This window comes from Scyliorhinus torazame, chromosome 29, assembly GCF_047496885.1.
Source record: "Scyliorhinus torazame isolate Kashiwa2021f chromosome 29, sScyTor2.1, whole genome shotgun sequence".
NCBI lineage: Eukaryota > Metazoa > Chordata > Chondrichthyes > Carcharhiniformes > Scyliorhinidae > Scyliorhinus > Scyliorhinus torazame.
In genome coordinates, this window is record NC_092735.1 from 906,528 (window position 1) to 933,711 (window position 27,184).

The 27,184-nt window shown below is 54.8% G+C and overlaps 1 protein-coding gene across 1 annotated transcript in view; it reads right to left on the minus strand.

Moving 5' to 3' along the window:
- LOC140403805 (peroxisomal membrane protein PMP34-like) overlaps positions 1 to 27,184 on the minus strand; it is a 109,903-nt gene that overhangs the window by 38,979 nt on the left and 43,740 nt on the right. Inside the window, exon 4 of the mRNA XM_072491964.1 lies at positions 12,873 to 12,989. Within this exon, the coding sequence (XP_072348065.1) occupies positions 12,873 to 12,989 (117 nt within the window). The remainder of the gene's footprint in view (positions 1 to 12,872; positions 12,990 to 27,184) is intronic.

Below are 27,184 nucleotides of genomic sequence, written 5' to 3' on the forward strand. Positions count from 1 at the left end.
CACGTCTGTAGTGGGTAAAGTCTTGGAGGGGATTATAAGAGACAAGATTTATAATCACCTAGATAGGAATAATATGATCAGGGATAGTCAGCATGGCTTTGTGAAGGGTAGGTCATGCCTCACAAACCTTATCGAGTTCTTTGAGAAGGTGACTGAACAGGTAGACGAGGGTAGAGCAGTTGATGTGGTGTATATGGATTTCAGTAAAGCGTTTGATAAGGTTCCCCACAGTAGGCTATTACAGAAAATACGGAGGCTGGGGATTGAGGGTGATTTAGAGATGTGGATCAGAAATTGGCTAGCTGAAAGAAGACAGAGGGTGGTGGTTGATGGGAAATGTTCAGAATGGAGTTCAGTTACAAGTGGCGTACCACAAGGATCTGTTCTGGGGCCGTTGCTGTTTGTCATTTTTATCAATGACCGAGAGGAAGGCGCAGAAGGGTGGGTGAGTAAATTTGCAGACGACACTAAAATCGGTGGTGTTGTCGACAGTGAGGAAGGATGTAGCAGGTTACAGAGGGACATAGATAAGCTGCAGAGCTGGGCTGAGAGGTGGCAAATGGAGTTTAATGTAGAGAAGTGTGAGGTGATTCACTTTGGAAGGAATAACAGGAATGCGGAATATTTGGCTAATGGTAAAGTTCTTGGAAGTGTGGATGAGCAGAGGGATCTAGGTGTCCATGTACATAGATCCCTGAAAGTTGCCACCCAGGTTGATAGGGTTGTGAAGAAGGCCTATGGAGTGTTGGCCTTTATTGGTAGAGGGATTGTGTTCCGGAGTCAGGAGGTCATGTTGCAGCTGTACAAAACTCTGGTACGGCCGCATTTGGAGTATTGCGTACAGTTCTGGTCACCGCATTATAGGAAGGACGTGGAGGCTTTGGAGCAGGTGCGGAGGAGATTTACCAGGATGTTGCCTGGTATGGAGGGAAAATCTTATGAGGAAAGGCTGATGGACTTGAGGTTGTTTTCGTTGGAGAGAAGAAGGTTAAGAGGAGACTTAATAGAGGCATACAAAATGATTAGGGGGTTAGATAGGGTGGACAGTGAGAGCCTTCTCCCGCAGATGGAAATGGCTGGCACGAGGGGACATAGCGTTAAACTGAGGGGTAATAGATATAGGACAGAGGTCAGAGGTAGGTTCTTTACGCAAAGAGTGGTGAGGCCGTGGAATACCCTACCTGCTACAGTAGTGAACTCGCCAACATTGAGGGCATTTAAAAGTTTATTGGATAAGCATATGGATGATAATGGCATAGTGTAGGTTAGATGGCTTTTGTTTCGGTGCAACATCGTGGGCCGAAGGGCCTGTACTGCGCTGTATCGTTCTATGTTGTATGTTCTATATCCCGTCAGGCCCGGGGGACTTATCTATCCTCAAGTTTTTCAAAATGCCCAACATCATAAGAACATACGAACTAGGAGCAGGAGTCGGCCAACTGGCCCCTCGAGCCTGCTCCACCATTCTATGAGATCATGGCTGATCTTTTGTGGACTCAGCTCCACTTTCCAACCGAACACCATAACCCTGAATCCCTTTATTCTTCAATAAATGATCTATCTTTATCTTAAAAACATTTAATGAAGGAGCCTCTACTGCTTCACTGGGCAAGGAATTCCATAGATTCACAACCCTTTGGGTGAAGAAGTTCCTCCTAAACTCAGTCCTAAATCTACTTCTCCTAGTTTTTTAGAGCAGTATGTAAATAGTCCAACTCGGGAAGGGGCCATACTTGACCTGGTATTGGGGAATGATCCCGGCCAGGTGGTTGAAGATTCAGTCGGTGATTAATTTGGGAATAGCGATCGCAATTTCGTAAGTTTTAGAATACTCATGGACAAAGAAGAGAGTGGTCCTAAAGAAAGAGTGCTAAATTGGGGAAAGGCCAAGTTCAACAAAATTCGGCAGAAGCTAGGGAATGTGGATTGGGAGCAGCTGTTTAAGGGTAAATCCACATTTGAAATGTGGGAGTCTTTGAAGGAAAGGATGATTAGAGTGCAGGACAGACATGTCCCTGTGAAAATGAGGGATAGAAATGGCAAGATTAGGGAACCATGGATGACGGGTGGAATTGTGAGACTAGCCAAGATGAAAAAGGAAGCATACATAAGATCTAGGCGACTGAAAACTGATGAAGCTTTGGAGGAATATCGGGAAAGTAGGACAAATCTCAAACGCGCAATAAAGAGGGCTAAAAGGGGTCATGAAATATCTTTGGCTAACAGGGTTAAGGAAAATCCCAAAGCCTTTTATTCGTATACAAGGAGCAAGAGGGTAACTAGAGAAAGGATTGGCCCACTCAAAGACAAAAGAGGGAATTTATGCGTGGAGTCAGAGGAAATGGGTGAGATTCTTAATGAGTACTTTGCATTGGTATTCACCAAGGAGAGGGACATGACGGATGTTGAGGCTAGGGATGGATTTTTAAATACTCTAGGTCAAGTCGGCATAAGGAAGGGGGACGTTTGGGGTATTCTAAAAGGCATTCAAGTGGACAAGTCCCCAGGTCCGGATGGGATCTATCCCAGGTTACTGAGGGAAGCGAGGGACGAAATAGCTGGGGCCTTAACAGATATCTTTGCAGCATCCTTGAGCACGGGCGAGTTCCCAGAGGACTGGAGAATTGCTAATGTTGTCCCTTTGTTTAAGAAGGATAGCAGGGATAATCCAGGGAATTATAGACTGTGAGCTTGACGTCAGTGGTAGGCAAACTGTTGGAGAAGATACTGAGGGATAGGATGTATTCACATTTGGAAGAAAATAGACTTATCAATGATAGGCAGCATGATTTTGTGCAGGGAAGGTCATGTCTTACAAACCTAATACAATTCTTTGAGGAAGTGACAACGTTAATTGATGAGGGAAGGGCTGTAGATGTCATATACATGGACTTCAGTAAGGCGTTTGATAAAGTTTCCCATGGCAGGTTGATGGAAAAAGTGAAGTTGTATGGGGTTCGGGGTGTACAAGCTAGATGGATAAAGAACTGGCTGGGCAACAGGAGACAGAGAGTAGTGGTGGAAGGGAGTGTCTCAAAATGGAGAAAGGTGACTAGTGGTGTTCCACAGCGATCCGTGCTCGGACCACTGTTGTTTGTGATGTACATAAATGATCTGGACGAAGGTATAGGTGGTCTGATTAGCAAGTTTGCAGATGATACTAAGATTGGTGGAGTTGCAGATAGCGAGGAGGACTGTCAGAGAATACAGCAAAATATAGATAGATTGGAGAGTTGGGCAGAGAAATGGCAGATGGAGTTCAATCCAGGCAAATGCGAGGTGATGCATTTGGAAGATCTAATTCAAGAGCGGACTATACGGTCAATGGAAGAGTCCTGGGGAAAATTGATGTACAGAGAGATCTGGGAGTTCAGGTCCATTGTACCCTGAAGGTGGCAACGCAGGTCGATAGAGTGGTCAAGAAGGCATACAGCATGCTTGCCTTCATTGGACGGGGTATTGAGTACAAGAGTCGGCAGGTCATGTTACAGTTGTATAGGACTTTGGTTAGGCCACATTTGGAATACTGCGAGCAGTTCTGGTCGCCACATTACCAGAAGGATGTGGATGCTTTAGAGAGGGTGCAGAGGAGGTTCACCAGGATGTTGCCTGGTATGGAGGGTGCTAGCTATGAAGAAAGGTTGAGTAGATTAGGATTGTTTTCGTTGGAAAGACGGAGCTTGAGGGGGGACCTGATCACGGGTACTGACCCCGTGCCCGTTTCAACCAATCCCAAGGCCGCAGCCTCACCTCGGGTTACCGCCGCCTCAGAACAACACGAGGGGCCCGGGGAGACCACCACTCGGGCTCCGGGGAGCGGTGGGGAGCCTGTGTTTGGCCCCGAGCTGGAGGCTGCACCGGCCTCAGCACGGCCCCAGGGGCTGGGCGATGCGGAGGGGGGGGGGGGTGATGCTGCCGAGGGCCCTCCAGCGGTGGAGGCCCTGCAGCACGATGGGACTGTGCCCCGCGGGTGTCGCCTGTCCGAGCCGGAGGAGGTGGTGGGTCTCGCTGCCCCCTCCCTGGGCGAGCGGGGTTGGGTGTCTCCGGTGTCTATTCCCATCACCCTGATGCCCAGCCCCGTTAGAAAGAAAGCCAGGGCGGTCTCCAAGGCTGCCCAGGCGTCTGAGCTGCCGTCGTCCCCCGAGCAGGGAGACCCGGGGCCGGGCGGAGACGTGACCCCCGAGGGCTCGTTCCGCCCGGTGGAGTTTTAGTCCCCGGTCATCTCCTTTTGTTCATCGCCGGGGGCCGGCGGCAGCCACCGGGGCCCCAATATATTCAGGTCGTGGGCGACGGCGAGGAAGGCTTCCTGCTCACCACAACCGTGCAAACGATGCCAGGGAGCCCAGGTTCCATCCCGGAGCTGTTCCCGGGGGTTTTCCTGGGTCTCTCCGAGGGCCCGGCATCGACGGTGGGGGTGGGGTTGAAGCCTCCGCCACCCACGGGCCCTGAGTCGCGGGGGGAGCCTGCGAGGGACCCGTGTGAGGACGGTGGGGGTGGGATCGACTCAGGCCTAGGGCGAGCCGGTGGGCCCGTGTTGCCCGCCACATGGAATGTGGCGGGGGCTCGGGCTCAGGTGGTGACCGCTCGGAGGAGGAAGGCTGCTCGGTGACGGGTGAGGAGGAGGATTTAGACGCTCTCTGCAGCGAGGCAGAGGGCGCCCTCACACCCGGCACCGAGTCTCCCCTCATCCCCTCAGGGGAACTCCGAGCATTTCTGAAAAAGCATCACGGTCACCGGGACTGCGTGCGGCTGGCCCTGGACAGCTGGGGAAATCTGCAGCTGCTCCTCGAGTCCGCTCGCGGCTATGCCAGAGGGGCCCGGGATTTCGATCAGGACCAGCGGGAGCAGCGCCAAGCTGTTCTCTTCCTCGCGGGGCTCCTGAGGGACTGGAGGGGGCGTTGAACCTCCACTCCCTCTGTGCACTGAGGTGTCGGTGACGGATACACACCACTACTGACATGGAGGTAACCATAGCCAGCCTCAACATCAACGGCAGCAAGAACGCACATCGCCGTTTCCAGCTCTTCTCTATCCTTCGGGACGGAAAGTACAGGGTGTGCTTCCTGCAGGAAACCCAGGCCATCCGGTGACGAAGCTCAGTGGACCCTGGAGTGACAAGGAGGAGTCTTCATGAGTCACCTGGCCCCACGTTCGTGCGGGGTGGCTATCTTGTTGGCTCCACATTTTCAGCCGGAGGACTTGGGGGTCAAGGAGCCGGTGCCAGGCCGTCTGTTGCACTGAACAGTCCGTGACGGGGCAGCGGTGATTCACTTTGTGAAGGTCTACGCTCCCCTGGTCGGGCCGCAGCAGGCGACTTTCTACGAAAAAGTGTCCACTCTTCTAGGCACCATCCCGGTGGGCGAGTGCATCGTCCTCGGAGGGGATTTTAATTGCACCCTCCAAGACAAGGACCGTCAAGGAGTCCAGCGCAGCTCACCGGCGGTGGTGAAGTTGAGGGACCTGGTTAGGTCCTTCGACTTGTGGATGTCTGGCGGACTCTCCATCCTGAATTGCGGGTGCGCACCTCTGTGCGGCCCCCGTTTAGTGCGTCCAGAATCGACCGTCTTTATATTTCCAAGACGTACTTGCCCAGCGATCCGACGGCCTCCATGGAGCAGGTGCCATGCTCGGATCACCACCTGGTGTTGGGGGGTCTCGCCCCGTCCCGCGCTCAGACACGGTCCGCGTACTGGCACTTTAACAACCTGCTGCTGGAGGACGAGCGGTTCCTGGACTCGTTCCGCCGTTTCTGGGCCGGCTGGAGAAGGAAGCGGGGTGGCTTCCCCTCCTTGAGGCTACGGTGGGCCGTGGGTAAGACTCACGTCCGCGTATTGTCAGGGGTACACGAAGGGGTCTTCGGCGGGGCGGAACTCCACTATCGCCACATTGCTGAGGAAGTCTTCGATCTGGAGTCACGTCTCGTTCAGCCCGATGAGGCCCGGCCCTGGGGCTGGTGAACAGGGAGAAGAGGGGCGCACTGCGGGAACTGCAACTTGCCGGGTCCCGCGGCGCGTACGTGAGGTCGCGGATCCGTCTCCTGACGGACATGGACCGCGGCTCCCCCTTCTGCAACTCGCTGGGAAGAGGACGCGGGGCCCGTCGGCAGGTTTCTCCGTTGCTGGCCGACGACCGGTCCCTCGTCTCGGATCCGGAGGGGGTCAGGACCCTGATTAGGGACTTGTATTCTGACGTCTTCTCTCCGGATCCGTCCAGCGAGGACGCTTGCAGAGTTCTGTGGGAGGACCTGCCGCAGGTGGGCCCGGAGGGCGCCGGGAGGCTCGATCAAATCATCAACCTCCAAGAGCTGACCGGTGCCCTGGACAGCTAGTCACGGGGCAAAACCCCAGGGCTGGACAGGCTGATCATAGAGTTCTTCAGGGCGTGCTGGGACGTCCTGGGGAGCGACTATGCGGGGGTCCTGGGGGAATGTATTGCGACCGGGGAGATGCCCCTTTCGTGGCGCAGGGCAGTCATTGCCCTGCTGCCCAAGAAGGGGGTTCTCCGCCTACTCAAAAACTGGCGACCGGTCTCCCCCCTCAGCACGGACTATAAAATCTTTGCCAAGGTGCTGTCTTTACGCCTTGGCCCCGAGCTGGACCACATGATCCACCCTGACCAGTCCTACACAGTCCCGGACCGCACCATTTACGATAACATCCATCTGGTCCAGGACATAATTCATTCCACCCAGAGGACTGGTATGTTGAGCGCCTTCCTGTCTCTTGACCAGCAGAAGGCGTTCGACAGGGTGGGGCACGAGTATTTGCTCGGGACTCTGAGAGCTTTCAGGTTCGGGACGGACTCGTCGCCCGGATCCGATTACTGTCCGCCGCCTCGGAGAGTCTGATTAAGGTTAACCTGTCCCTGACGGCGCCCCTTCGCTTTGGGAGAGGAGTGCGTCAGGGCTGCCCCCTGTCTGGCCAACTTTACTCCCTGTGCCTGGAGCCTTTCCTGTGCCTCCTGCGGAGGAGGTTCACGGGGCTGGTTCTGCGCGAGCCGGACGGGGGGGTGGTCCTCTCGGTGGACGCTGATGACGTGTTCATCATGTTCACTGACCCCGGTGACCTGTGGAGGATGCGAGAGAGCCAAGCTGTCTACTCCGCCGCGTCTTCCGCACGGATCAACTGGGCTAAACGTTCCGGACTCCTGGTCAGTCCGTGGCAGATGGATCCCCTCCCGGAGGAGCTCGGGCCCTTCAGCTGGAGTCGGATCAACAGCCTCTACCTGGGAGTCCATCTTTGCCCGGCAGAGGGAGCCTGGCCGGCGAACTGGCAGGAGCTGGAGACCAAGGTCACCGCTGGCCTGGGACGCTGGACAGGACGGCTCCGAGTGCTGTCCCACAGGGGCCGAGTTCTCGTCATAAACCAGCTGATCGCCTCCATGCTGTGGTCCCGGCTGGTCACTGACTCCTCCCCCTGGCTTTGTCACACCATCCAGAGAACCCGGCTTTGGTTCCTCCGGGACAATCGACTGCACTGGGTCGCTGCGGAGGTCTGGAGTCTCCCGATTGCGGAGGGCAGTCAGGCGCTGGTGTGCCTCCGCACCCAGACTGCCACTTTCCACCCTCAGACTCTGCAGCGTTACCTGTACGCTGAGCCTCCTCCACGATGGTGCCCTGGCGACGGATTTCTTCCACCAGGTGCCACGGCCTGAACTACGACGTGCAGCTCCTGTTCGTTGACCGGAATGGTCTTCGGAACTCTTTGTTGGCGCTGCCCGTCTTGTACCAGGACCTCCTCAAAGTCTGGACCATGGTCGCCACGCGCCGCAGCTCTCCCCCGTCAGGAGTAGTGGCCCTCGTAAGGGAGCCGCTGCTCAGGAATCCGCACCTCCGCCAATATCCATTCAGGTGGCTGGCGGAGCGGAGCGCTGTGGATGCCGGGGTGACCAGGATCGGGGACGTGCTGGGTGGCGGAGGGGCGGGCTGGATGACACCCTACGAGCTTGCCAGGCGCGGAGCGGTGTCTGTCCGATGCGCGGCCAATGCTATCCAAGGCCTCAAAACGGTCGTGCTCGGCCCCGCGGGCACACTTGGACTCGAGACGGCGCGGTTGTGCGGTGGCATCCCGTCTGCGTGGACACCTGCTCAGACGGAATTCCACATTGGTCCCAAACCCCGGAACCATCCCCGGGTGCTGGTGCCCCACAGCCCCAGCCGCCTCATGGAAACACCCTCCGTGCCCTTTCGCACTGCGCGGAGGGGTTTCCTGTACGGCCCGCCACCTCCTGGTCCTCGCCCGTCGCCCGGACCTTGGCGGGCCTCATTGCCTTCCGGCGGCGGAGGTCCCCACCGGAGGTGTCCTCCCCATAAAACTGGGGGACCTGGGGTGGAGCGAGCTGCGCATGGCAGGGCCGTGCAACTATCGTCTAAATCACTTCTCGGCTCTGCCAGAGACCTGCCACTTTTGCGGCCTGGTGGAGACCGTGGAGCACGTTTCTGTTGTCTGTCCCAGGCTGCTCTCCCTTTTTGGTTTCTTGACAGCGTTCTTGTTGAGGTTTTCTTTGCACTTCAGCCCCACGCTCCTGATCTACGGACATCCGGTGCGGGGGGGGCGTTCTCTTTGGGCTGTGCTCCACTCGCTGTTTCGGGGCACTCCCCTCTTCTGTTTTATCCATCAGTTACTTTATGTTCTTTTGCTTGTTTTTCCCACCCAGCATCACGCCAGTCTCAGTGCGGATGCTGGCTTTACTCCTGTACGTGTAGATAAACGTGCAGGTCATAAATCTACGAAAAAACACCACCAAAAAAACAAAAATAATAAAAAAAGAAAACCAAAACACAAAAATTAGAATAGTGAGACCCCATAAAAGGTCTAAACCAAACAGCAACTTTTAAGTTAATTAAATAAATAAATGAAAGACTTGACTTTAGATAAAAATGAACCCTTATACTCCCTCAGTCACCAAACTCTCACTACAGCACTCAAATGCACCAAATTCAGCACTCAGTGCAAACAAAGTCTGCACTGTAGGGGATCACTTTTATACTGTGGATCTAGCCTCTGAAAACCTGGCCTAATCCAATTAACTAATTAACAAGCTCCAGCTGCAAGTGCCTACAAGTAGAAGCCTGTTTAAAGCTGATTGAAAATTCACCTTCTTCTAAACCAAACAGCAACTTTTAAGTTAATTAAATAAATAAATGAAAGACTTGACTTTAGATAAAAATGAACCCTTATACTCCCTCAGTCACCAAACTCTCACTATTGCACTCAAATGCACCAAATTCAGCACTCAGTGATTCTTGATAACGGAGACTGGCGAAGTCAGGGAAAGGAGCTTCTGTAATGCTGCGTAACCGCTTCCAAATTCTCAGAGACCACCAGTGGATTGGAGCACAATCTAACGAGAGAAAGGCAGTGGTGCAGTAACTACTGCACAGAGAGTAGAGGCGAGTAGAGGCATTGCAGGAGCTCGCTTCCATTTGTTGCCACGTGGATCCGGGATGGATAAACCAGAACAGTATCATAGAACATACAGTGCAGAAGGAGGCCATTTGGCCCATCCAGTCTGCACCGACCCTCCACCCTATCCCCGTAACCCTGGTCGGGCCGCAGCAGACGACTTTCTACGAAAAAGTGGATTCTGGGGGTCCTACTCGCCCAAATAAAGAAGGACATTAATTTATTAACCTTAACAAAAAAGGATTTTAGGAGAAAAATAAAGATCTTGGGAGCACACCCTACCGGCCAAGGATAAGGTCAAGTCGCCAGAGTCCCAGTTGACTATCGGCTGCTTTGAGGGGGCGAGCTGACTGGCGGTGAATTAACCTGAGGGTCGCCACATCTCAGGCGAGGGGGAAGATTGAGATGACGGGACCTCAGAAGGTCCGGGAATTGAACCCACCCTGCTGGCCTCGCTCTGCATCAGAAGCCCACTGAGCTAAACCAGTCCCCACCAAGGACAGGTGGAAGTGGTCCCGCCTCGGCAAGTCTGTTTTCATCCTGAAGTTTAATTAATGAAGAGAGACCCAGTTGCCGGCCACCCGGACCCCCAGATTGCGAAAGCGGTCTTAGCGAAAAGGGAGCGTCCCCAGTTGGGCTCCCCTCCCAGGGTAGTTGACCAGGAAACATCTCACTCTTGTCTAAGTTCAACTTGTGCCCAGAAAAGGAGCCAAAAGTACGAAGTAACGTCATTATCTTGTCCACAGAGGATATTGGATCCGTAATATGGAGAAGTAAATCGTCAAGGGACACCCTTCCCCGATTAATCCTCCTCCACTAACACAGGACGTCAGTGCTATAGTGAGCAGCTCTATGGCCAGGGCAAACAGGAGGGGGGCAGTGGACGCCCTGCCTCGTACCCCTGTTCAAAGGAAAATAATCAGAGTTCAGGACTTGTGGGCTTTATACAACAAGACGAATCGAAGAAATAAATTTATGGCCAAAGCGAAGCCTCTCAAATAAATGCTCCCACTTCAACCTATCAAATTCCTTTTCAGCATCAAGAGCTACAATCACCTCCCTCTCGGCATCGAGGCGGGGAAAAGGACGTTTAACAGGCGGCGTCAATTGTCAGCCCTTCACGAAGCTCGTCTGATCCTTCGAGGTTAGATTTGGGAGGCAAGACTCCAGCTGATGGGTCAGCACTGTGGTGACGAGCGGGAGGTCCGCGCTCAACTGTGAAGTAGGACGGAACGAACCGCACTCTGTCGGGTATTTGTCCCTCTTTAAGAAGCAGAGAGATAGAGGCCTGCTTAAGATGGACGGCAGCGATCCCTGGGAATCATTGAACATGTCCAGAATTAAAGGCACCAGCAGCTCTGAGAGCTTCTTATAGAATTCAATCGAAATCCATCCGGACCTGGGACGTTGCCAGATCACATCAACCCAATACATTTTAAAATTTCACCAGAGTGTTACGGGGATTCCAACACACCGCCCCTCTCCGCCTCGACAGTCGGATAGGTAGGCCGTCCAAAAAGTCAGACGTGACCGATCCATCCAGAGGAGGCTCCGATCTATAAAGATCACGGTAAAAAGATTCAGAAACTGCATTAACGCGAGGAGAGGTGGAGACAAGGTCACCGCTCGAATTGGGTATCTGTCTGATCTGCCGAGCAGCCTCCTGCCGTTCCAGCTGGTGAACAAGTCGACGGGCCGTCTCCCGGTATACAGAAAACGGGTCCCTCGAGTGTCGCAATTGACTTTGCGCTCTGCTAATCGACAATAGTTCAAACTGTGGCTGCAGCTGTTTTCTTGTTTGCCAGTAACTCCGTGAGGATCAAGTGAGTACTGGTGGTCTCCGCAAAAATGGAGTCCGCCAACCTCTGCTGCTCCACCCTCGCTATCCTCACCAAATGCGCTCTTTGGACATAATCTCCGTCCGTCCGTCCATTCCCCCTCCTCCCCAAGGACCATCTCGAGGGCCTCTCACATTGTGGAAGGTGAGACTGACTCAAGTTTTGTTAAATTTTATATAATCCTCAATGACAGTGGACCTGTGCTCCCCAAATTTCTGATCCACTAACAGTGCTGGGTCTAACCTCCAGGATGTATCTTGAGGGGGGTCAGCAGACCCTCGCTACAAATCAACAAAATATTTTGGTCTCCTTACCTGAGAAAGTACATATTGGCACTGGAGGGAGTGCAGAGGAGATTCACTAGGTTGATCCCAGAATTGAGGGGATTAGATTATGACGCGAGGTTGAGTAGACTGGGACTGTACTCATTGGAGTTTAGAAGGATGCGGGGGGGATCTTATTGAAACATATAAAATTATGAAGGGAATAGATAGGATAGATGCGGGCAGGTTGTTTCCACTGGTCGGGGAAAGCAGAACTAGGGGTCATAGCCTCAAAATAAGGGGAAGTAGATTTAGGACGGAGTGTAGGAGGAACTTCTTCACCCAAAGGGTTGTGAATCTCTGGAATTCCTTGCCCAGTGAAGCAGTTGAGGCTCCTTCTTTAAACATTTTTAAGATAAGGATAGATACCTTTCTAAAGAATAAACGGATTCGGGGATATGGTGTTCGGGCCGGAAAGTGGAGCTGAGTCCAAAAAAGATCAGCCCTGATCTCATTGAATGGTGGAGCAGGCTCGAGGGGCCAGATGGCCGACTCCTGCTCCTAGTTCTTATGTTCTTATGTGGGGAAGGGTCCGAGGTCACAGTCGCTGAGTCGCTGCCACAACTGAAGGGGGGAGACCCCGATCCGGAACATTTTACCTTCCAGTGAGCTTTGAGAGGCCTCAGACTCCACCGAAGAACTTCTGCTCTCAGCCTCCTTACCCTCAAGGTTAGGGCCATTTCAGACACAAGATCCTTTTACAATAACTGCGGGGTTTTGGAGGAAAAATAATCGGTGGCACTAAGAAAAGGGGCAGAAGGTAGAGCATTGCAGCGAGAGCCAGCTCGTGCATCTCTTAAACCACCGGTACTCCCATTTATTAAAAAGGTTAACACTCAGTGGCCTACAGAGGTATTCACAATGTCCTTGCAGAGAAGCTTTCAGTCAGAGAAACACAACTCCTTCCCTCAGAACCCAGGGCAGAACTCTAAAAACTAAAAACAAAACACACACAAACAGGGCAGGGCTGAAACCACAACTAAAAACAGACCCAGACCCCCCCCATGAGTGACAACACAGCTATTAACCTCTTAACCCTTGACTACAACGGACACATAACACAACCTGGATTAAAATTTTCTACATTCATCGTACACCTGGAAAAACGCAGTGAGCCAGAAACCGGAGATGGAGCAGGCAGCAGGTCAGGCACCTAGCGTCCCCTGCTGGGCGGGGATGGAGCGGCAAGGCCCCAGCATCGGACCATTCAGTGTAATGGAAATCTCTCCATTCAGAGGAAATGGAGAGTTGACGAACGTCAGAAAACAATTCAAGCGCAGGCACAGGTTTGGCGATGGAGTGCTCACCCAGAATGCCCGTATAGTTGGTCTGTTGGACGTCCTCATTGTGGAGAATTGACCCCTGCAGCTTGAGTCGGGTATTCACGACCCAGAGAGGAGTGGTAACAAGAACATTGACAACACCTGGAACACAAAACAAACCCCATTGAACAGCAGCACAGACATGGGAACGCCTGTAAATACCGACACACTCCCCGGGGACCCCCTGTAAATACCGACACACTCCCCGGGGACCCCCTGTAAATACTGACACACTCCCCGGGGACACCCTGTAAATACTGACACACTCCCCGGGGACCCCCTGTAAATACCAACACACTCCCCGGGGACCCCCTGTAAATACCGACACACTCCCCGGGGACCCCCTGTAAATACTGACACACTCCCCGGGGACCCCCTGTAAATACCGACACACTCCCCGGGGACACCCAGTAAATACCGACACACTCCCCGGGGACACCCTGTAAATACCGACACACTCCCCGGGGACCCCCTGTAAGTACTGACACACGCCCCAGGGACCCCCTGTAAATACTGACACACTCCCCGGGGACCCCCTGTAAATACCGACACACTCCCCGGGGACGCCCTATAAATACTGACACACTCCCCGGGGAGAGCCTGTAAATACCGACACACTCCCCGGGGAGACCCTGTAAATACCGACACACTCCCCGGGGACACCCTGTTAATACCGACACACTCCCCGGGGACACCCTGTAAATACTGACACACTCCCCGGGGACGCCCTATAAATACTGACACACTCCCCGGGGAGACCCTGTAAATACCGACACACTCCCCGGGGAGACCCTGTAAATACCGACACACTCCCCGGGAACCCCTGTAAATACTGACACACTCCCCGGGGACACCCTGTAAATACTGACACACTCCCCGGGGACGCCCTATAAATACTGACACACTCCCCGGGGAGACCCTGTAAATACCGACACACTCCCCGGGGACACCCTGTTAATACCGACACACTCCCCGGGGAGACCCTGTAAATACCGACACACTCCCCGGGGAGACCCTGTAAATACCGACACACTCCCCGGGGACACCCTGTTAATACCGACACACTCCCCGGGGACACCCTGTAAATACTGACACACTCCCCGGGGACGCCCTATAAATACTGACACACTCCCCGGGGAGACCCTGTAAATACCGACACACTCCCCGGGGAGACCCTGTAAATACCGACACACTCTCCGGGGACACCCTGTTAATACCGACACACTCCCCGGGGACACCCTGCAAATACTGACACACTCCCCGGGGACACCCTGTAAATACTGACACACTCCCCGGGGACACCCTGTAAATACCGACACACTCCCCGGGGACACCCTGTAAATACTGACACACTCCCCGGGGACGCCCTATAAATACTGACACACTCCCCGGGGACACCCTGTAAATACCGACACACTCCCCGGGGACACCCTGTTAATACCGACACACTCCCCGGGGACACCCTGTAAATACTGACACACTCCCCGGGGACGCCCTATAAATACTGACACACTCCCCGGAGAGACCCTGTAAATACCGACACACTCCCCGGAGACACCCTGTAAATACCGACACACTCCCCGGAGACACCCTGTAAATACAACAACAAAGAACAAAGAAATGTACAGCACAGGAACAGGCCCTTCGGCCCTCCAAGCCCGTGCCGACCATACTGCCCGACTAAGCTACAATCTTTTACACTTCCTGGGTCCGTATCCTTCTATTCCCATCCTATTCATATATTTGTCAAGATGCCCCTTAAATGTCCCTATCGTCCCTGCCTCCACTACCTCCTCCGGTAGTGAGTTCCAGGCACCCACTACCCTCTGCGTAAAAAACTTGCCTCGTACATCTACTCTAAACTTTGCCCCTCTCACCTTAAACCTATGCCCCCTAGTAATTGACCCCTCTACCCTGGGGAAAAGCCTCTGACTATCCACTCTGTCTATGCCCCTCATAATTTTGTATACCTCTATCAGGTCGCCCCTCAACCTCCTTCGTTCCAGTGAGAACAAACCGAGTTTATTCAATCGCTCCTCATAGCTTATGGCCTCCATACCAGGCAACATTCTGGTAAATCTCTTCTGCACCCTCTCTAAAGCCTCCACATCCTTCTGGTAGTGTGGCGACCAGAATTGAACACTATACTCCAAGTGTGGCCTAACTAAGGTTCTATACAGCTGCAACATGACTTGCCAATTCTTATACTCAATGCCCCGGCCAATGAAGGCAAGCATGCCGTATGCCTTCTTGACTACCTTCTCCACCTGTGTAGCCCCTTTCAGTGATCTGTGGACCTGTACTCCTAGATCTCTTTGACTTTCAATACTCTTGAGGGTTCTACCATTCACTGTATATTCCCTACCTGCATTAGCCCTTCCAAAATGCATTACCTCACATTTGTCCAGGTTAAACTCCATCTGCCATCTCTCCGCCCAAGTCTCCAGACAATCTAAATCCTGCTGTATCCTCAGACAGTCCTCATCGCTATCCGCAATTCCACCAACCTTTGTGTCGTCTGCAAACTTACTAATCAGACCAGTTACATTTTCCTCCAAATCATTTATATATACTACGAAGAGCAAAGGTCCCAGCACTGATCCCTGTGGAACACCACTGGTCACAGCCCTCCAATTAGAAAAGCATCCCTCCATTGCTACCCTCTGCCTTCTATGGCCTAGCCAGTTCTGTATCCACCTTGCCAGTTCACCCCTGATCCCGTGTGACTTCACCTTTTGTACTAGTCTACCATGAGGGACCTTTCAAAGGCCTTACTGAAGTCCATATAGACAACATCTACTGCCCTACCTGCATCAATCATCTTAGTGACCTCCTCGAAAAACTCTATCAAGTTAGTGAGACACGACCTCCCCTTCACAAAACCGTGCTGCCTCTCACTAATACGTCCATTTGCTTCCAAATGGGAGTAGATCCTGTCTCGAAGAATTCTCTCCAGTAATTTCCCTACCACTGAAGTAAGGCTCACCGGCCTGTAGTTCCCGGGATTATCCCTGCCACCCTTCTTAAACAGAGGAACAACATTGGCTATTCTCCAGTCCTCCGGGACATCCCCTGAAGACAGCGAGGATCCAAAGATTTCTGTCAAGGCCTCAGCAATTTCCTCTCCAGCCTCCTTCAGTATTCTGGGGTAGATCCCATCCGGCCCTGGGGACTTATCTACCTTAATATTTTTTAAGACACCCAACACCTCGTCTTTTTGGATCACAATGTGACCCAGGCTATCTACACCCCCTTCTCCAGACTCAACATCTACCAATTCCTTCTCTTTGGTGAATACTGATGCAAAGTATTCATTTAGTACCTCGCCCATTTCCTCTGGCTCCACACATAGATTCCCTTGCCTATCCTTCAGTGGGCCAACCCTTTCCCTGGCTACCCTCTTGCTTTTTATGTAAGTGTAAAAAGCCTTGGGATTTTCCTTAACCCTATTTGCCAATGACTTTTCATGACCCTTTCTAGCCCTCCTGACTCCCTGCTTAAGTTCCTTCCTACTCTCCTTATATGCCACACAGGCTTCGTCTGTTCCCAGCCTTTTAGCCCTGACAAATGCCTCCTTTTTCTTTTTGACGAGGCCTACAATATCATTCGTCATCCAAGGTTCCCGAAAATTGCCGTATTTATCTTTCTTCCTCACAGGAACATGCCTGTCCTGTATTCCTATCAACTGACACTTGAAAGCCTCCCACATGTCAGATGTTGATTTGCCCTCAAACATCCGCCCCCAATCTATGTTCTTCAGTTCCCGCCTAATATTGTTATAATTAGCCTTCCCCCAATTTAGCACATTCATCCTCGGACCACTCTTATCCTTGTCCACCAGTACTTTAAAACTTACTGAATTGTGGTCACTGTTACCGAAATGCTCCCCTACTGAAACATCTACCACCTGGCCGGGCTCATTCCCCAATACCAGGTCCAGTACCGCCCCTTCCCTAGTTGGACTGTTTACATATTGTTTTAAGAAGCCCTCCTGGATGCTCCTTACAAACTCTGCCCCGTCTAAGCCCCTGGCACTAAGTGAGTCCCAGTCAATATTGGGGAAGTTGAAGTCTCCCATCACCACAACCCTGTTGTTTTTACTCTTTTCCAAAATCTGTCTACCTATCTGCTCCTCTATCTCCCGCTGGCTGTTGGGAGGCCTGTAGTATACCCCCAACATTGTGACTGCACCCTTCTTATTCCTGATCTCTACCCATATAGCCTCACTGCCCTCTGAGGTGTCCTCTCGCTGTATAGCTGTGATACTCTCCTGAACAAGTAGCGCAACTCCGCCTCCCCTTTTACATCCCCCTCTATCCCGCCTGAAACATCTAAATCCTGGAACGTTTAGCTGCCAATCCTGCCCTTCCCTCAACCAGGTCTCTGTAATGGCAACAACATCATAGTTCCAAGTAGTAATCCAAGCTCTAAGTTCATCTGCCTTACCCGTAATGCTCCTTGCATTAAAACATATGCACTTCAGGCCACCAGACCCGCTGTGTTCAGCAACTTCTCCCAGTCTGCTCTGCCTCAGAGCCACACTGTCCCTATTCCCTAGTTCTCCCTCAACCCTCTCACCTTCTGACCTATTGCTCCCGTGCCCACCCCCCTGCCATACTAGTTTAAACCCTCCCGTGTGACACTAGCAAATCTCGCGGCCAGGATATTTATGCCTCTCCGGTTTAGATGCAACCCGTCCTTCTTATACAGGTCACACCTGCCCCGGAAGAGCTCCCAGTGGTCCAGATAACAGAAACCCTCCCTCCTACACCAGCTGTTTAGCCACGTGTTTGTCTGCTCTATCTTCCTATTTCTAGCCTCACTGGCACGTGGCACAGGGAGTAATCCCGAGATTACAACCCTCGAGGTCCTGTCTTTTAACTTTCTGCCTAGCTCCCTGAACTCCTGCTGCAGGACCTCATGCCCCTTCCTGCCTATGTCGTTAGTACCAATATGTACAACGACCTCTACCTGTTTGCCCTCCCCCTTCAGGATTCCCTCTACCCGTTCGGAGACATCCTGGACCCTGGCACCAGGGAGGCAACATACCATCCTGGAGTCTCTTTCACGTCCACAGAAGCGCCTATCTGTTCCCCTGACTATAGAGTCCCCTATAACTATTACTCTTCTGCGCTTTGACCCTCCCTTCTGAACATCAGAGCCAGCCGTGGTGCCACTGCTCTGGCTGCTGCTGTTTTCCCCTGATAGGCTATCCCCCCCGACAGTATCCAAAGGGGTATATCTGTTCGAGAGGGGGACAACCACAGGGGATTCCTGCACTGACTGCCTGCCCTTTCTGGTGGTCACCCATTTCTCTGCCTGCACCTTGGGTGTGACCACACTTACATAACTGCGATCTATGACGCTTTCCGCCACCTGCATGCTCCTAAGTGCATCCAATTGCTGCTCCAACCGAACCATGCGGTCTGTGAGGAGCTGCAGTTGGGTGCACTTTCTGCAGATGAAGCCGAGGTACACCCGGGGACACCCTGTTAATACCGACACACTCCCCGGGGACACCCTGCAAATACTGACACACTCCCCGGGGACACCCTGTAAATACCGACACACTCCCCGGGGACACCCTGTAAATACTGACACACTCCCCGGGGACGCCCTATAAATACTGACACACTCCCCGGGGAGACCCTGTAAATACCGACACACTCCCCGGGGAGACCCTGTAAATACCGACACACTCCCCGGGGACACCCTGTTAATACCGACACACTCCCCGGGGACACCCTGCAAATACTGACACACTCCCCGGGGACGCCCTATAAATACTGACACACTCCCCGGAGAGACCCTGTAAATACCGACACACTCCCCGGAGACACCCTGTAAATGCTGACACACTCCCCGGGGACCGCCTGTAAATACCGACACACTCCCCAGGGCCCGCCTGTAAATACCGACACACTCCCCGGGGACGCCCTGTAAATACTGACACACTCCCCGGGGACCCACTGTAAATACTGACACACTCCCCGGGGACCCCCTGTAAATACTGACACACTCCCCGGGGACCGCCTGTAAATGCCGACACACTCCCCGGGGACGCCCTGTAAATACTGACACACTCCCCGGGGACCGCCTGTAAATACCGACACACTCCCCGGGGACACCCTGTAATTACTGACACACGCCCCGGGGCCCGCCTGTAAATACAGACACACTCCCCGGGGACCGCCTGTAAATACCGACACACTCCCCGGGGACACCCTGTAAATACTGACACACGCCCCGGGGCCCGCCTGTAAATACCGACACACTCCCCGGGGACCACCTGTAAATACCGACACACTCCCCGGGGACACCCTGTAAATACTGACACACTCCCCGGGGCCCGCCTGTAAATACTGACACACTCCCCGGAGACCACCTGTAAATACCGACACACTCCCCGGGGACCGCCTGTAAATACCGACACACTCCCCGGGGCCCGCCTGTAAATACCGACACACTCCCCGGGGACCCCCTGTAAATACAGACACACTCCCCGGTAAAACCCTGTAAATACTGACACACTCCCCGGGGCCCCCTGTAAATACTGACAGACTCCCCGGGGACCCCCTGTAAATACTGACACACTCCCCGGGGACTCCCTGTAAATACTGACACATGCCCCGGGGCCCGCCTGTAAATACTGACACACTCCCCGGGGCCCGCCTGTAAATACTGACACACTCCCCGGGGACCGCCTGTAAATACCGACGCACTCCGCGGGGAACACCTGTAAATACCGACACACTACCCGGGGACCGCCTGTAAATACTGACACACTCCCCGGGGACGCTCTGTAAATACTGACACACTCCCCGGGGACGCTCTGTAAATACCGACACACTCCCCGGGGAAGCTCTGTAAATACTGATACACTCCCCGGGGACACCCTGTAAATACCGACACACTCCCCGGGGAAGCTCTGTAAATACCGACACACTCCCCGGGGAAGCTCTGTAAATACTGACACACTCCCCGGGGACCGCCTGTAAATACCGACTCACTCCCCGGGGAGACCCTGTAAATACCGACACACTCCCCGGGAACACCCTATAAATACTGACACACTCCCCGGGAACACCCTGTAAATACTGACACACTCCCCGGGGAGACCCTGTAAATACCGACACACTCCCCTGGGACACCCTGTTAATACCGACACACTCCCCGGGGACACCCTGTAAATACTGACACACTCCCCGGGGACGCCCTATAAATACTGACACACTCCCCGGGGACACCCTGTAAATACTGACACACTCCCCGGGGACGCCCTATAAATACCGACACACTCCCCGGGGAGACCCTGTAAATACCGACACACTCCCCGGGGAGACCCTGTTAATACCGACACACTCCCCGGGGAGACCCTGCAAATACCGACACACTCCCCGGGGAGACCCTGTAAATACCGACACACTCCCCGGGGACACCCTGTTAATACCGACACACTCCCCGGGGACACCCTGTAAATACTGACACACTCCCCGGGGACGCCCTATAAATACCGACACACTCCCCGGGGAGACCCTGTAAATACCGACACACTCCCCGGGGAGACCCTGTAAATACCGACACACTCCCCGGGGAGACCCTGTAAATACCGACACACTCCCCGGGGACCCCCTGTAAATACTGACACACTCCCCGGGGACCCCCTGTAAATACTGACACACTCCCCGGGGACCCCCTGTAAATACTGACACACTCCCCGGGGACACCCTGTAAATACCGACACACTCCCCGGGGACCCCCTGTTAATACCGACACACTCCCCGGGGACCCCCTGTAAATACCGACACACTCCCCGGAGAGACCCTGTAAATACTGACACACTCCCCGGGGAGACCCTGTAAATACCGACACACTCCCCGGGGACACCCTGTAAATACTGACACACTCCCCGGGGAGACCCTGTAAATACCGACACACTCCCCGGGGACACCCTGTAAATACCGACACACTCCCCGGGGACACCCTGTAAATACTGACACACTCCCCGGGGACGCCCTATAAATACCGACACACTCCCCGGGGAGACCCTGTAAATACCGACACACTCCCCGGGGAGACCCTGTAAATACCGACACACTCCCCGGGGAGACCCTGTAAATACCGACACACTCCCCGGGGAGACCCTGTAAATACCGACACACTCCCCGGGGAGACCCTGTAAATACCGACACACTCCCCGGGGAGACCCTGTAAATACCGACACACTCCCCGGGGACACCCTGTTAATACTGACACACGCCCCGGGGACCCCCTGTAAATACCGACACACTCCCCGGAGAGACCCTGTAAATACCGACACACTCCCCGGAGACACCCTGTAAATGCTGACACACTCCCCGGGGACCCCCTGTAAATACCGACACACTCCCCGGAGAGACCCTGTAAATACCGACACACTCCCCGGAGACACCCTGTAAATGCTGACACACTCCCCGGGGACCGCCTGTGAATACCGACACACTCCCCAGGGCCCGCCTGTAAATACCGACACACTCCCCGGGGACGCCCTGTAAATACTGACACACTCCCCGGGGACCCACTGTAAATACTGACACACTCCCCGGGGACGCCCTGTAAATACTGACACACTCCCCGGGGACCGCCTGTAAATACCGACACACTCCCCGGGGACACCCTGTAAATACTGACACACGCCCCGGGGCCCGCCTGTAAATACAGACACACTCCCCGGGGACCGCCTGTAAATACCGACACACTCCCCGGAGACACCCTGTAAATACTGACACACGCCCCGGGGCCCGCCTGTAAATACCGACACACTCCCCGGGGACCCCCTGTAAATACTGACACACTCCCCGGGGACACCCTGTAAATACCGACACACTCCCCGGGGACCCCCTGTTAATACCGACACACTCCCCGGGGACCCCCTGTAAATACCGACACACTCCCCGGAGAGACCCTGTAAATACTGACACACTCCCCGGGGAGACCCTGTAAATACCGACACACTCCCCGGGGACACCCTGTAAATACTGACACACTCCCCGGGGAGACCCTGTAAATACCGACACACTCCCCGGGGACACCCTGTAAATACCGACACACTCCCCGGGGACACCCTGTAAATACTGACACACTCCCCGGGGACGCCCTATAAATACCGACACACTCCCCGGGGAGACCCTGTAAATACCGACACACTCCCCGGGGAGACCCTGTAAATACCGACACACTCCCCGGGGAGACCCTGTAAATACCGACACACTCCCCGGGGAGACCCTGTAAATACCGACACACTCCCCGGGGAGACCCTGTAAATACCGACACACTCCCCGGGGAGACCCTGTAAATACCGACACACTCCCCGGGGACACCCTGTTAATACTGACACACGCCCCGGGGACCCCCTGTAAATACCGACACACTCCCCGGAGAGACCCTGTAAATACCGACACACTCCCCGGAGACACCCTGTAAATGCTGACACACTCCCCGGGGACCCCCTGTAAATACCGACACACTCCCCGGAGAGACCCTGTAAATACCGACACACTCCCCGGAGACACCCTGTAAATGCTGACACACTCCCCGGGGACCGCCTGTGAATACCGACACACTCCCCAGGGCCCGCCTGTAAATACCGACACACTCCCCGGGGACGCCATGTAAATACTGACACACTCCCCGGGGACCCACTGTAAATACTGACACACTCCCCGGGGACGCCCTGTAAATACTGACACACTCCCCGGGGACCGCCTGTAAATACCGACACACTCCCCGGGGACACCCTGTAAATACTGACACACGCCCCGGGGCCCGCCTGTAAATACAGACACACTCCCCGGGGACCGCCTGTAAATACCGACACACTCCCCGGAGACACCCTGTAAATACTGACACACGCCCCGGGGCCCGCCTGTAAATACCGACACACTCCCCGGGGACCGCCTGTAAATACCGACACACTCCCCGGGGACACCCTGTAAATACTGACACACTCCCCGGGGCCCGCCTGTAAATACTGACACACTCCCCGGAGACCACCTGTAAATACCGACACACTCCCTGGGGACCGCCTGTAAATACTGACACACTCCCCGGGGACCGCCTGTAAATACCGACACACTCCCCGGGGCCCGCCTGTAAATACCGACATACTCCCCGGGGCCCGCCTGTAAATACCGACACACTCCCCGGGGCCCGCCTGTAAATACCGACACACTCCCCGGGGACCGCCTGTAATTACCGACACACTCCCCGGGGACCGCCTGTAAATACCGACACACTCCCCGGGGCCCGCCTGTAAATACTGACACACTCCCCGGTGCCCGTCTGTAAATACTGACACACTCCCCGGGGCCCGCCTGTAAATACCGACACACTCCACGGGGACCCCCTGTAAATACCGACACACTCCCCGGAGAGACCCTGTAAATACTGACACACTCCCCGGGGAGACCCTGTAAATACCGACACACTCCCCGGGGACACCCTGTTAATACCGACACACTCCCCGGGGACACCCTGGAAATACTGACACACTCCCCGGGGACGCCCTATAAATACCGACACACTCCCCGGGGAGACCCTGTAAATACCGACACACTCCCCGGGGAGACCCTGTAAATACCGACACACTCCCCGGGGAGACCCTGTAAATACCGACACACTCCCCGGGGACACCCTGTTAATACCGACACACTCCCCGGGGACCCCCTGTAAATACGACACACTCCCCGGAGAGACCCTGTAAATACCGACACACTCCCCGGGGAGACCCTGTAAATACCGACACACTCCCCGGGGAGACCCTGTAAATACCGACACACTCCCCGGGGACACCCTGTTAATACCGACACACTCCCCGGGGACCCCCTGTAAATACCGACACACTCCCCGGAGAGACCCTGTAAATACCGACACACTCCCCGGAGACACCCTGTAAATGTTGACACACTCCCCGGGGACCGCCTGTGAATACCGACACACTCCCCAGGGCCCGCCTGTAAATACCGACACACTCCCCGGGGACGCCCTGTAAATACTGACACACTCCCCGGGGACCCACTGTAAATACTGACACACTCCCCGGGGACGCCCTGTAAATACTGACACACTCCCCGGGGACCGCCTGTAAATACCGACACACTCCCCGGGGACACCCTGTAAATACTGACACACGCCCCGGGGCCCGCCTGTAAATACAGACACACTCCCCGGGGACCGCCTGTAAATACCGACACACTCCCCGGAGACACCCTGTAAATACTGACACACGCCCCGGGGCCCGCCTGTAAATACCGACACACTCCCCGGGGACCGCCTGTAAATACCGACACACTCCCCGGGGACACCCTGTAAATACTGACACACTCCCCGGGGCCCGCCTGTAAATACTGACACACTCCCCGGAGACCACCTGTAAATACCGACACACTCCCTGGGGACCGCCTGTAAATACTGACACACTCCCCGGGGACCGCCTGTAAATACCGACACACTCCCCGGGGCGCGCCTGTAAATACCGACATACTCCCCGGGGCCCGCCTGTAAATACCGACACACTCCCCGGGGCCCGCCTGTAAATACCGACACACTCCCCGGGGACCGCCTGTAAATACCGACACACTCCCCGGGGCCCGCCTGTAAATACCGACACACTCCCCGGGGACCGCCTGTAAATACCGACACACTCCCCGGGGCCCGCCTGTAAATACTGACACACTCCCCGGTGCCCGTCTGTAAATACTGACACACTCCCCGGGGCCCGCCTGTAAATACCGACACACTCCACGGGGACCCCCTGTAAATACAGACACACTCCCCGGTAAAACCCTGTAAATACTGACACACTCCCCGGGAACACCCTGTAAATACTGACACACTCCCCGGGGACACCCTGTAAATACTGACACATGCCCCGGGGCCCGCCTGTAAATACTGACACACTCCCCGGGGACCGCCTGTAAATACCGACACACTCCCCGGGGCCCGCCTGTAAATACTGACACACTCCCCGGGGACCGCCTGTAAATACCGACGCACTCCCCGGGGCCCGCCAGTAAATACCGACACACTCCCCGGGGAACACCTGTAAATACCGACACACTCCCCGGGGACCGCCTGTAAATACTGACACACTCCCCGGGGACGCTCTGTAAATACTGACACACTCCCCGGGGACGTTCTGTAAATACCGACACACTCCTCGGGGAAGCTCTGTAAATACTGACACACTCCCCGGGGACACCCTGTAAATACCGACACACTCCCCGGGGAAGCTCTGTAAATACCGACACACTCCCCGGGGAAGCTCTGTAAATACTGACACACTCCCCGGGGACCGCCTGTAAATACCGACACACTCCCCGGGGACACCCTGTAAATACCGACACACTCCCCGGGGACGCTCTGTAAATACCGACACACTCCCCGGGGACCGCCTGTAAATACTGACACACTCCCCGGGGACACCCTGTAAATACTGACACACTCCCCGGGGACACCCTGTAAATACTGACACACTCCCCGGGGACTCCCTGTAAATACTGACACACTCCCCGGGGACGCTCTGTAAATACCGACACACTCCGCAGGGACCCCCTGTAAATATCGACACACTCCCCGGGGACGCTCTGTAAATACTGACACACTCCGCAGGGACCCCCTGTAAATACTGACACACTCCCCGGGGACCCCCTGTAAATACTGACACACTCCCCGGGGAAGCTCTGTAAATACTGACAAACTCCCCGGGGACCGCCTGTAAATACTGACACATTCCCCAGGGACCCCCTGTAAATGCCGACACACTCCCCGGGGGCCGCCTGTAAATCCCGACACACTCCCCGGGGACCGCCTGTAAATACTGACACACTCCCTGGGGACCCTCTGTAAATACTGACACACTCCCCGGGGACGCTCTGTAAATACTGACACACTCCCCGGGGACCCTCTGTAAATACTGACACACTCCCCGGGGACCCTCTGTAAATACCGACACACTCCCCGGGGACGCTCTGTAAATACTGACACACTCCCCGGGGACCCTCTGTAAATACCGACACACTCCCCGGGGACGCTCAGTAAATACCGCCACACTCCCCGGGTACGCTCTGTAGATACCGACACACTCCCCGGAAACACCCTGTAAATACCGACACTCTCCCCGTGAACACCATGTAAATACCGACACACTCATCGGGGACCGCCTGTAAATACTGACACACTCCCCGGGAACACCCTGTAAATACTGACACACTCCCCGGGGACTGCCTGTAAATACTGACACACACCCCGGGGACCGCCTGTAAATACTGACACACTCCCCGGGAACACCCTGTAAATACTGACACACTCCCCGGGGACCGCCTGTAAATACCGACACACTCATCGGGGACCGCCTGTAAATACTGACACACTCCCCGGGTACGCTCTGTAGATACCGACACACTCCCCGGAACACCCTGTAAATACTGACACTCTCCCCGGGAACACCTTGTAAACACTGACACACTCCCCGGGACCACCCTATAAATACTGACACACTCCCCGGGAACACCCTGTAAATACTGACACACTCCCCGGGAACATCCTGTAAATACTGACACACTCCCCGGGAACACCCTGTAAATACTGACACACTCCCCGGGAACTCCCTGTAAATATCGACACACTCCCCGGGTCCCGCCTGCAAATACTGACACACTCCCCGGGGACCGCCTGTAAATACCGACACACTCCCCGGGGCCCGCCAGTAAATACCGAAACACTCCCCGGGGAACGCCTGTAAATACCGACACACTCCCCGGGGACCGCCTGTAAATACTGACACACTCCCCGGGGACCGCCAGTAAATACCGAAACACTCCCCGGGGAACGCCTGTAAATACCGACACACTCCCCGGGGACCGCCTGTGAATACCGACACACTCCCCGGGGACCGCCTGTAAATACTGACACACTCCCCGGGGACGCTCTGTAAATACCGAAACACTCCCCGGGGAACGCCTGTAAATACCGACACACTCCCCGGGGACCGCCTGTAAATACTGACACACCCCCCGGGGACGCTCTGTAAATACCGACACACTCCCCGGGGTAGCTCTGTAAATACCGCCACACTCCCCGGGGACACCCTGTAAATACCGCCACACTCCCCGGGGACACCCTGTAAATACAGACACACTCCCCGGGGACGCCCTGTAAATACCGAAACACTCCCCGGGGAACGCCTGTAAATACCGACACACTCCCCGGGGACCGCCTGTAAATACCGACACACTCCCCGGGGACCGCCTGTAAATACT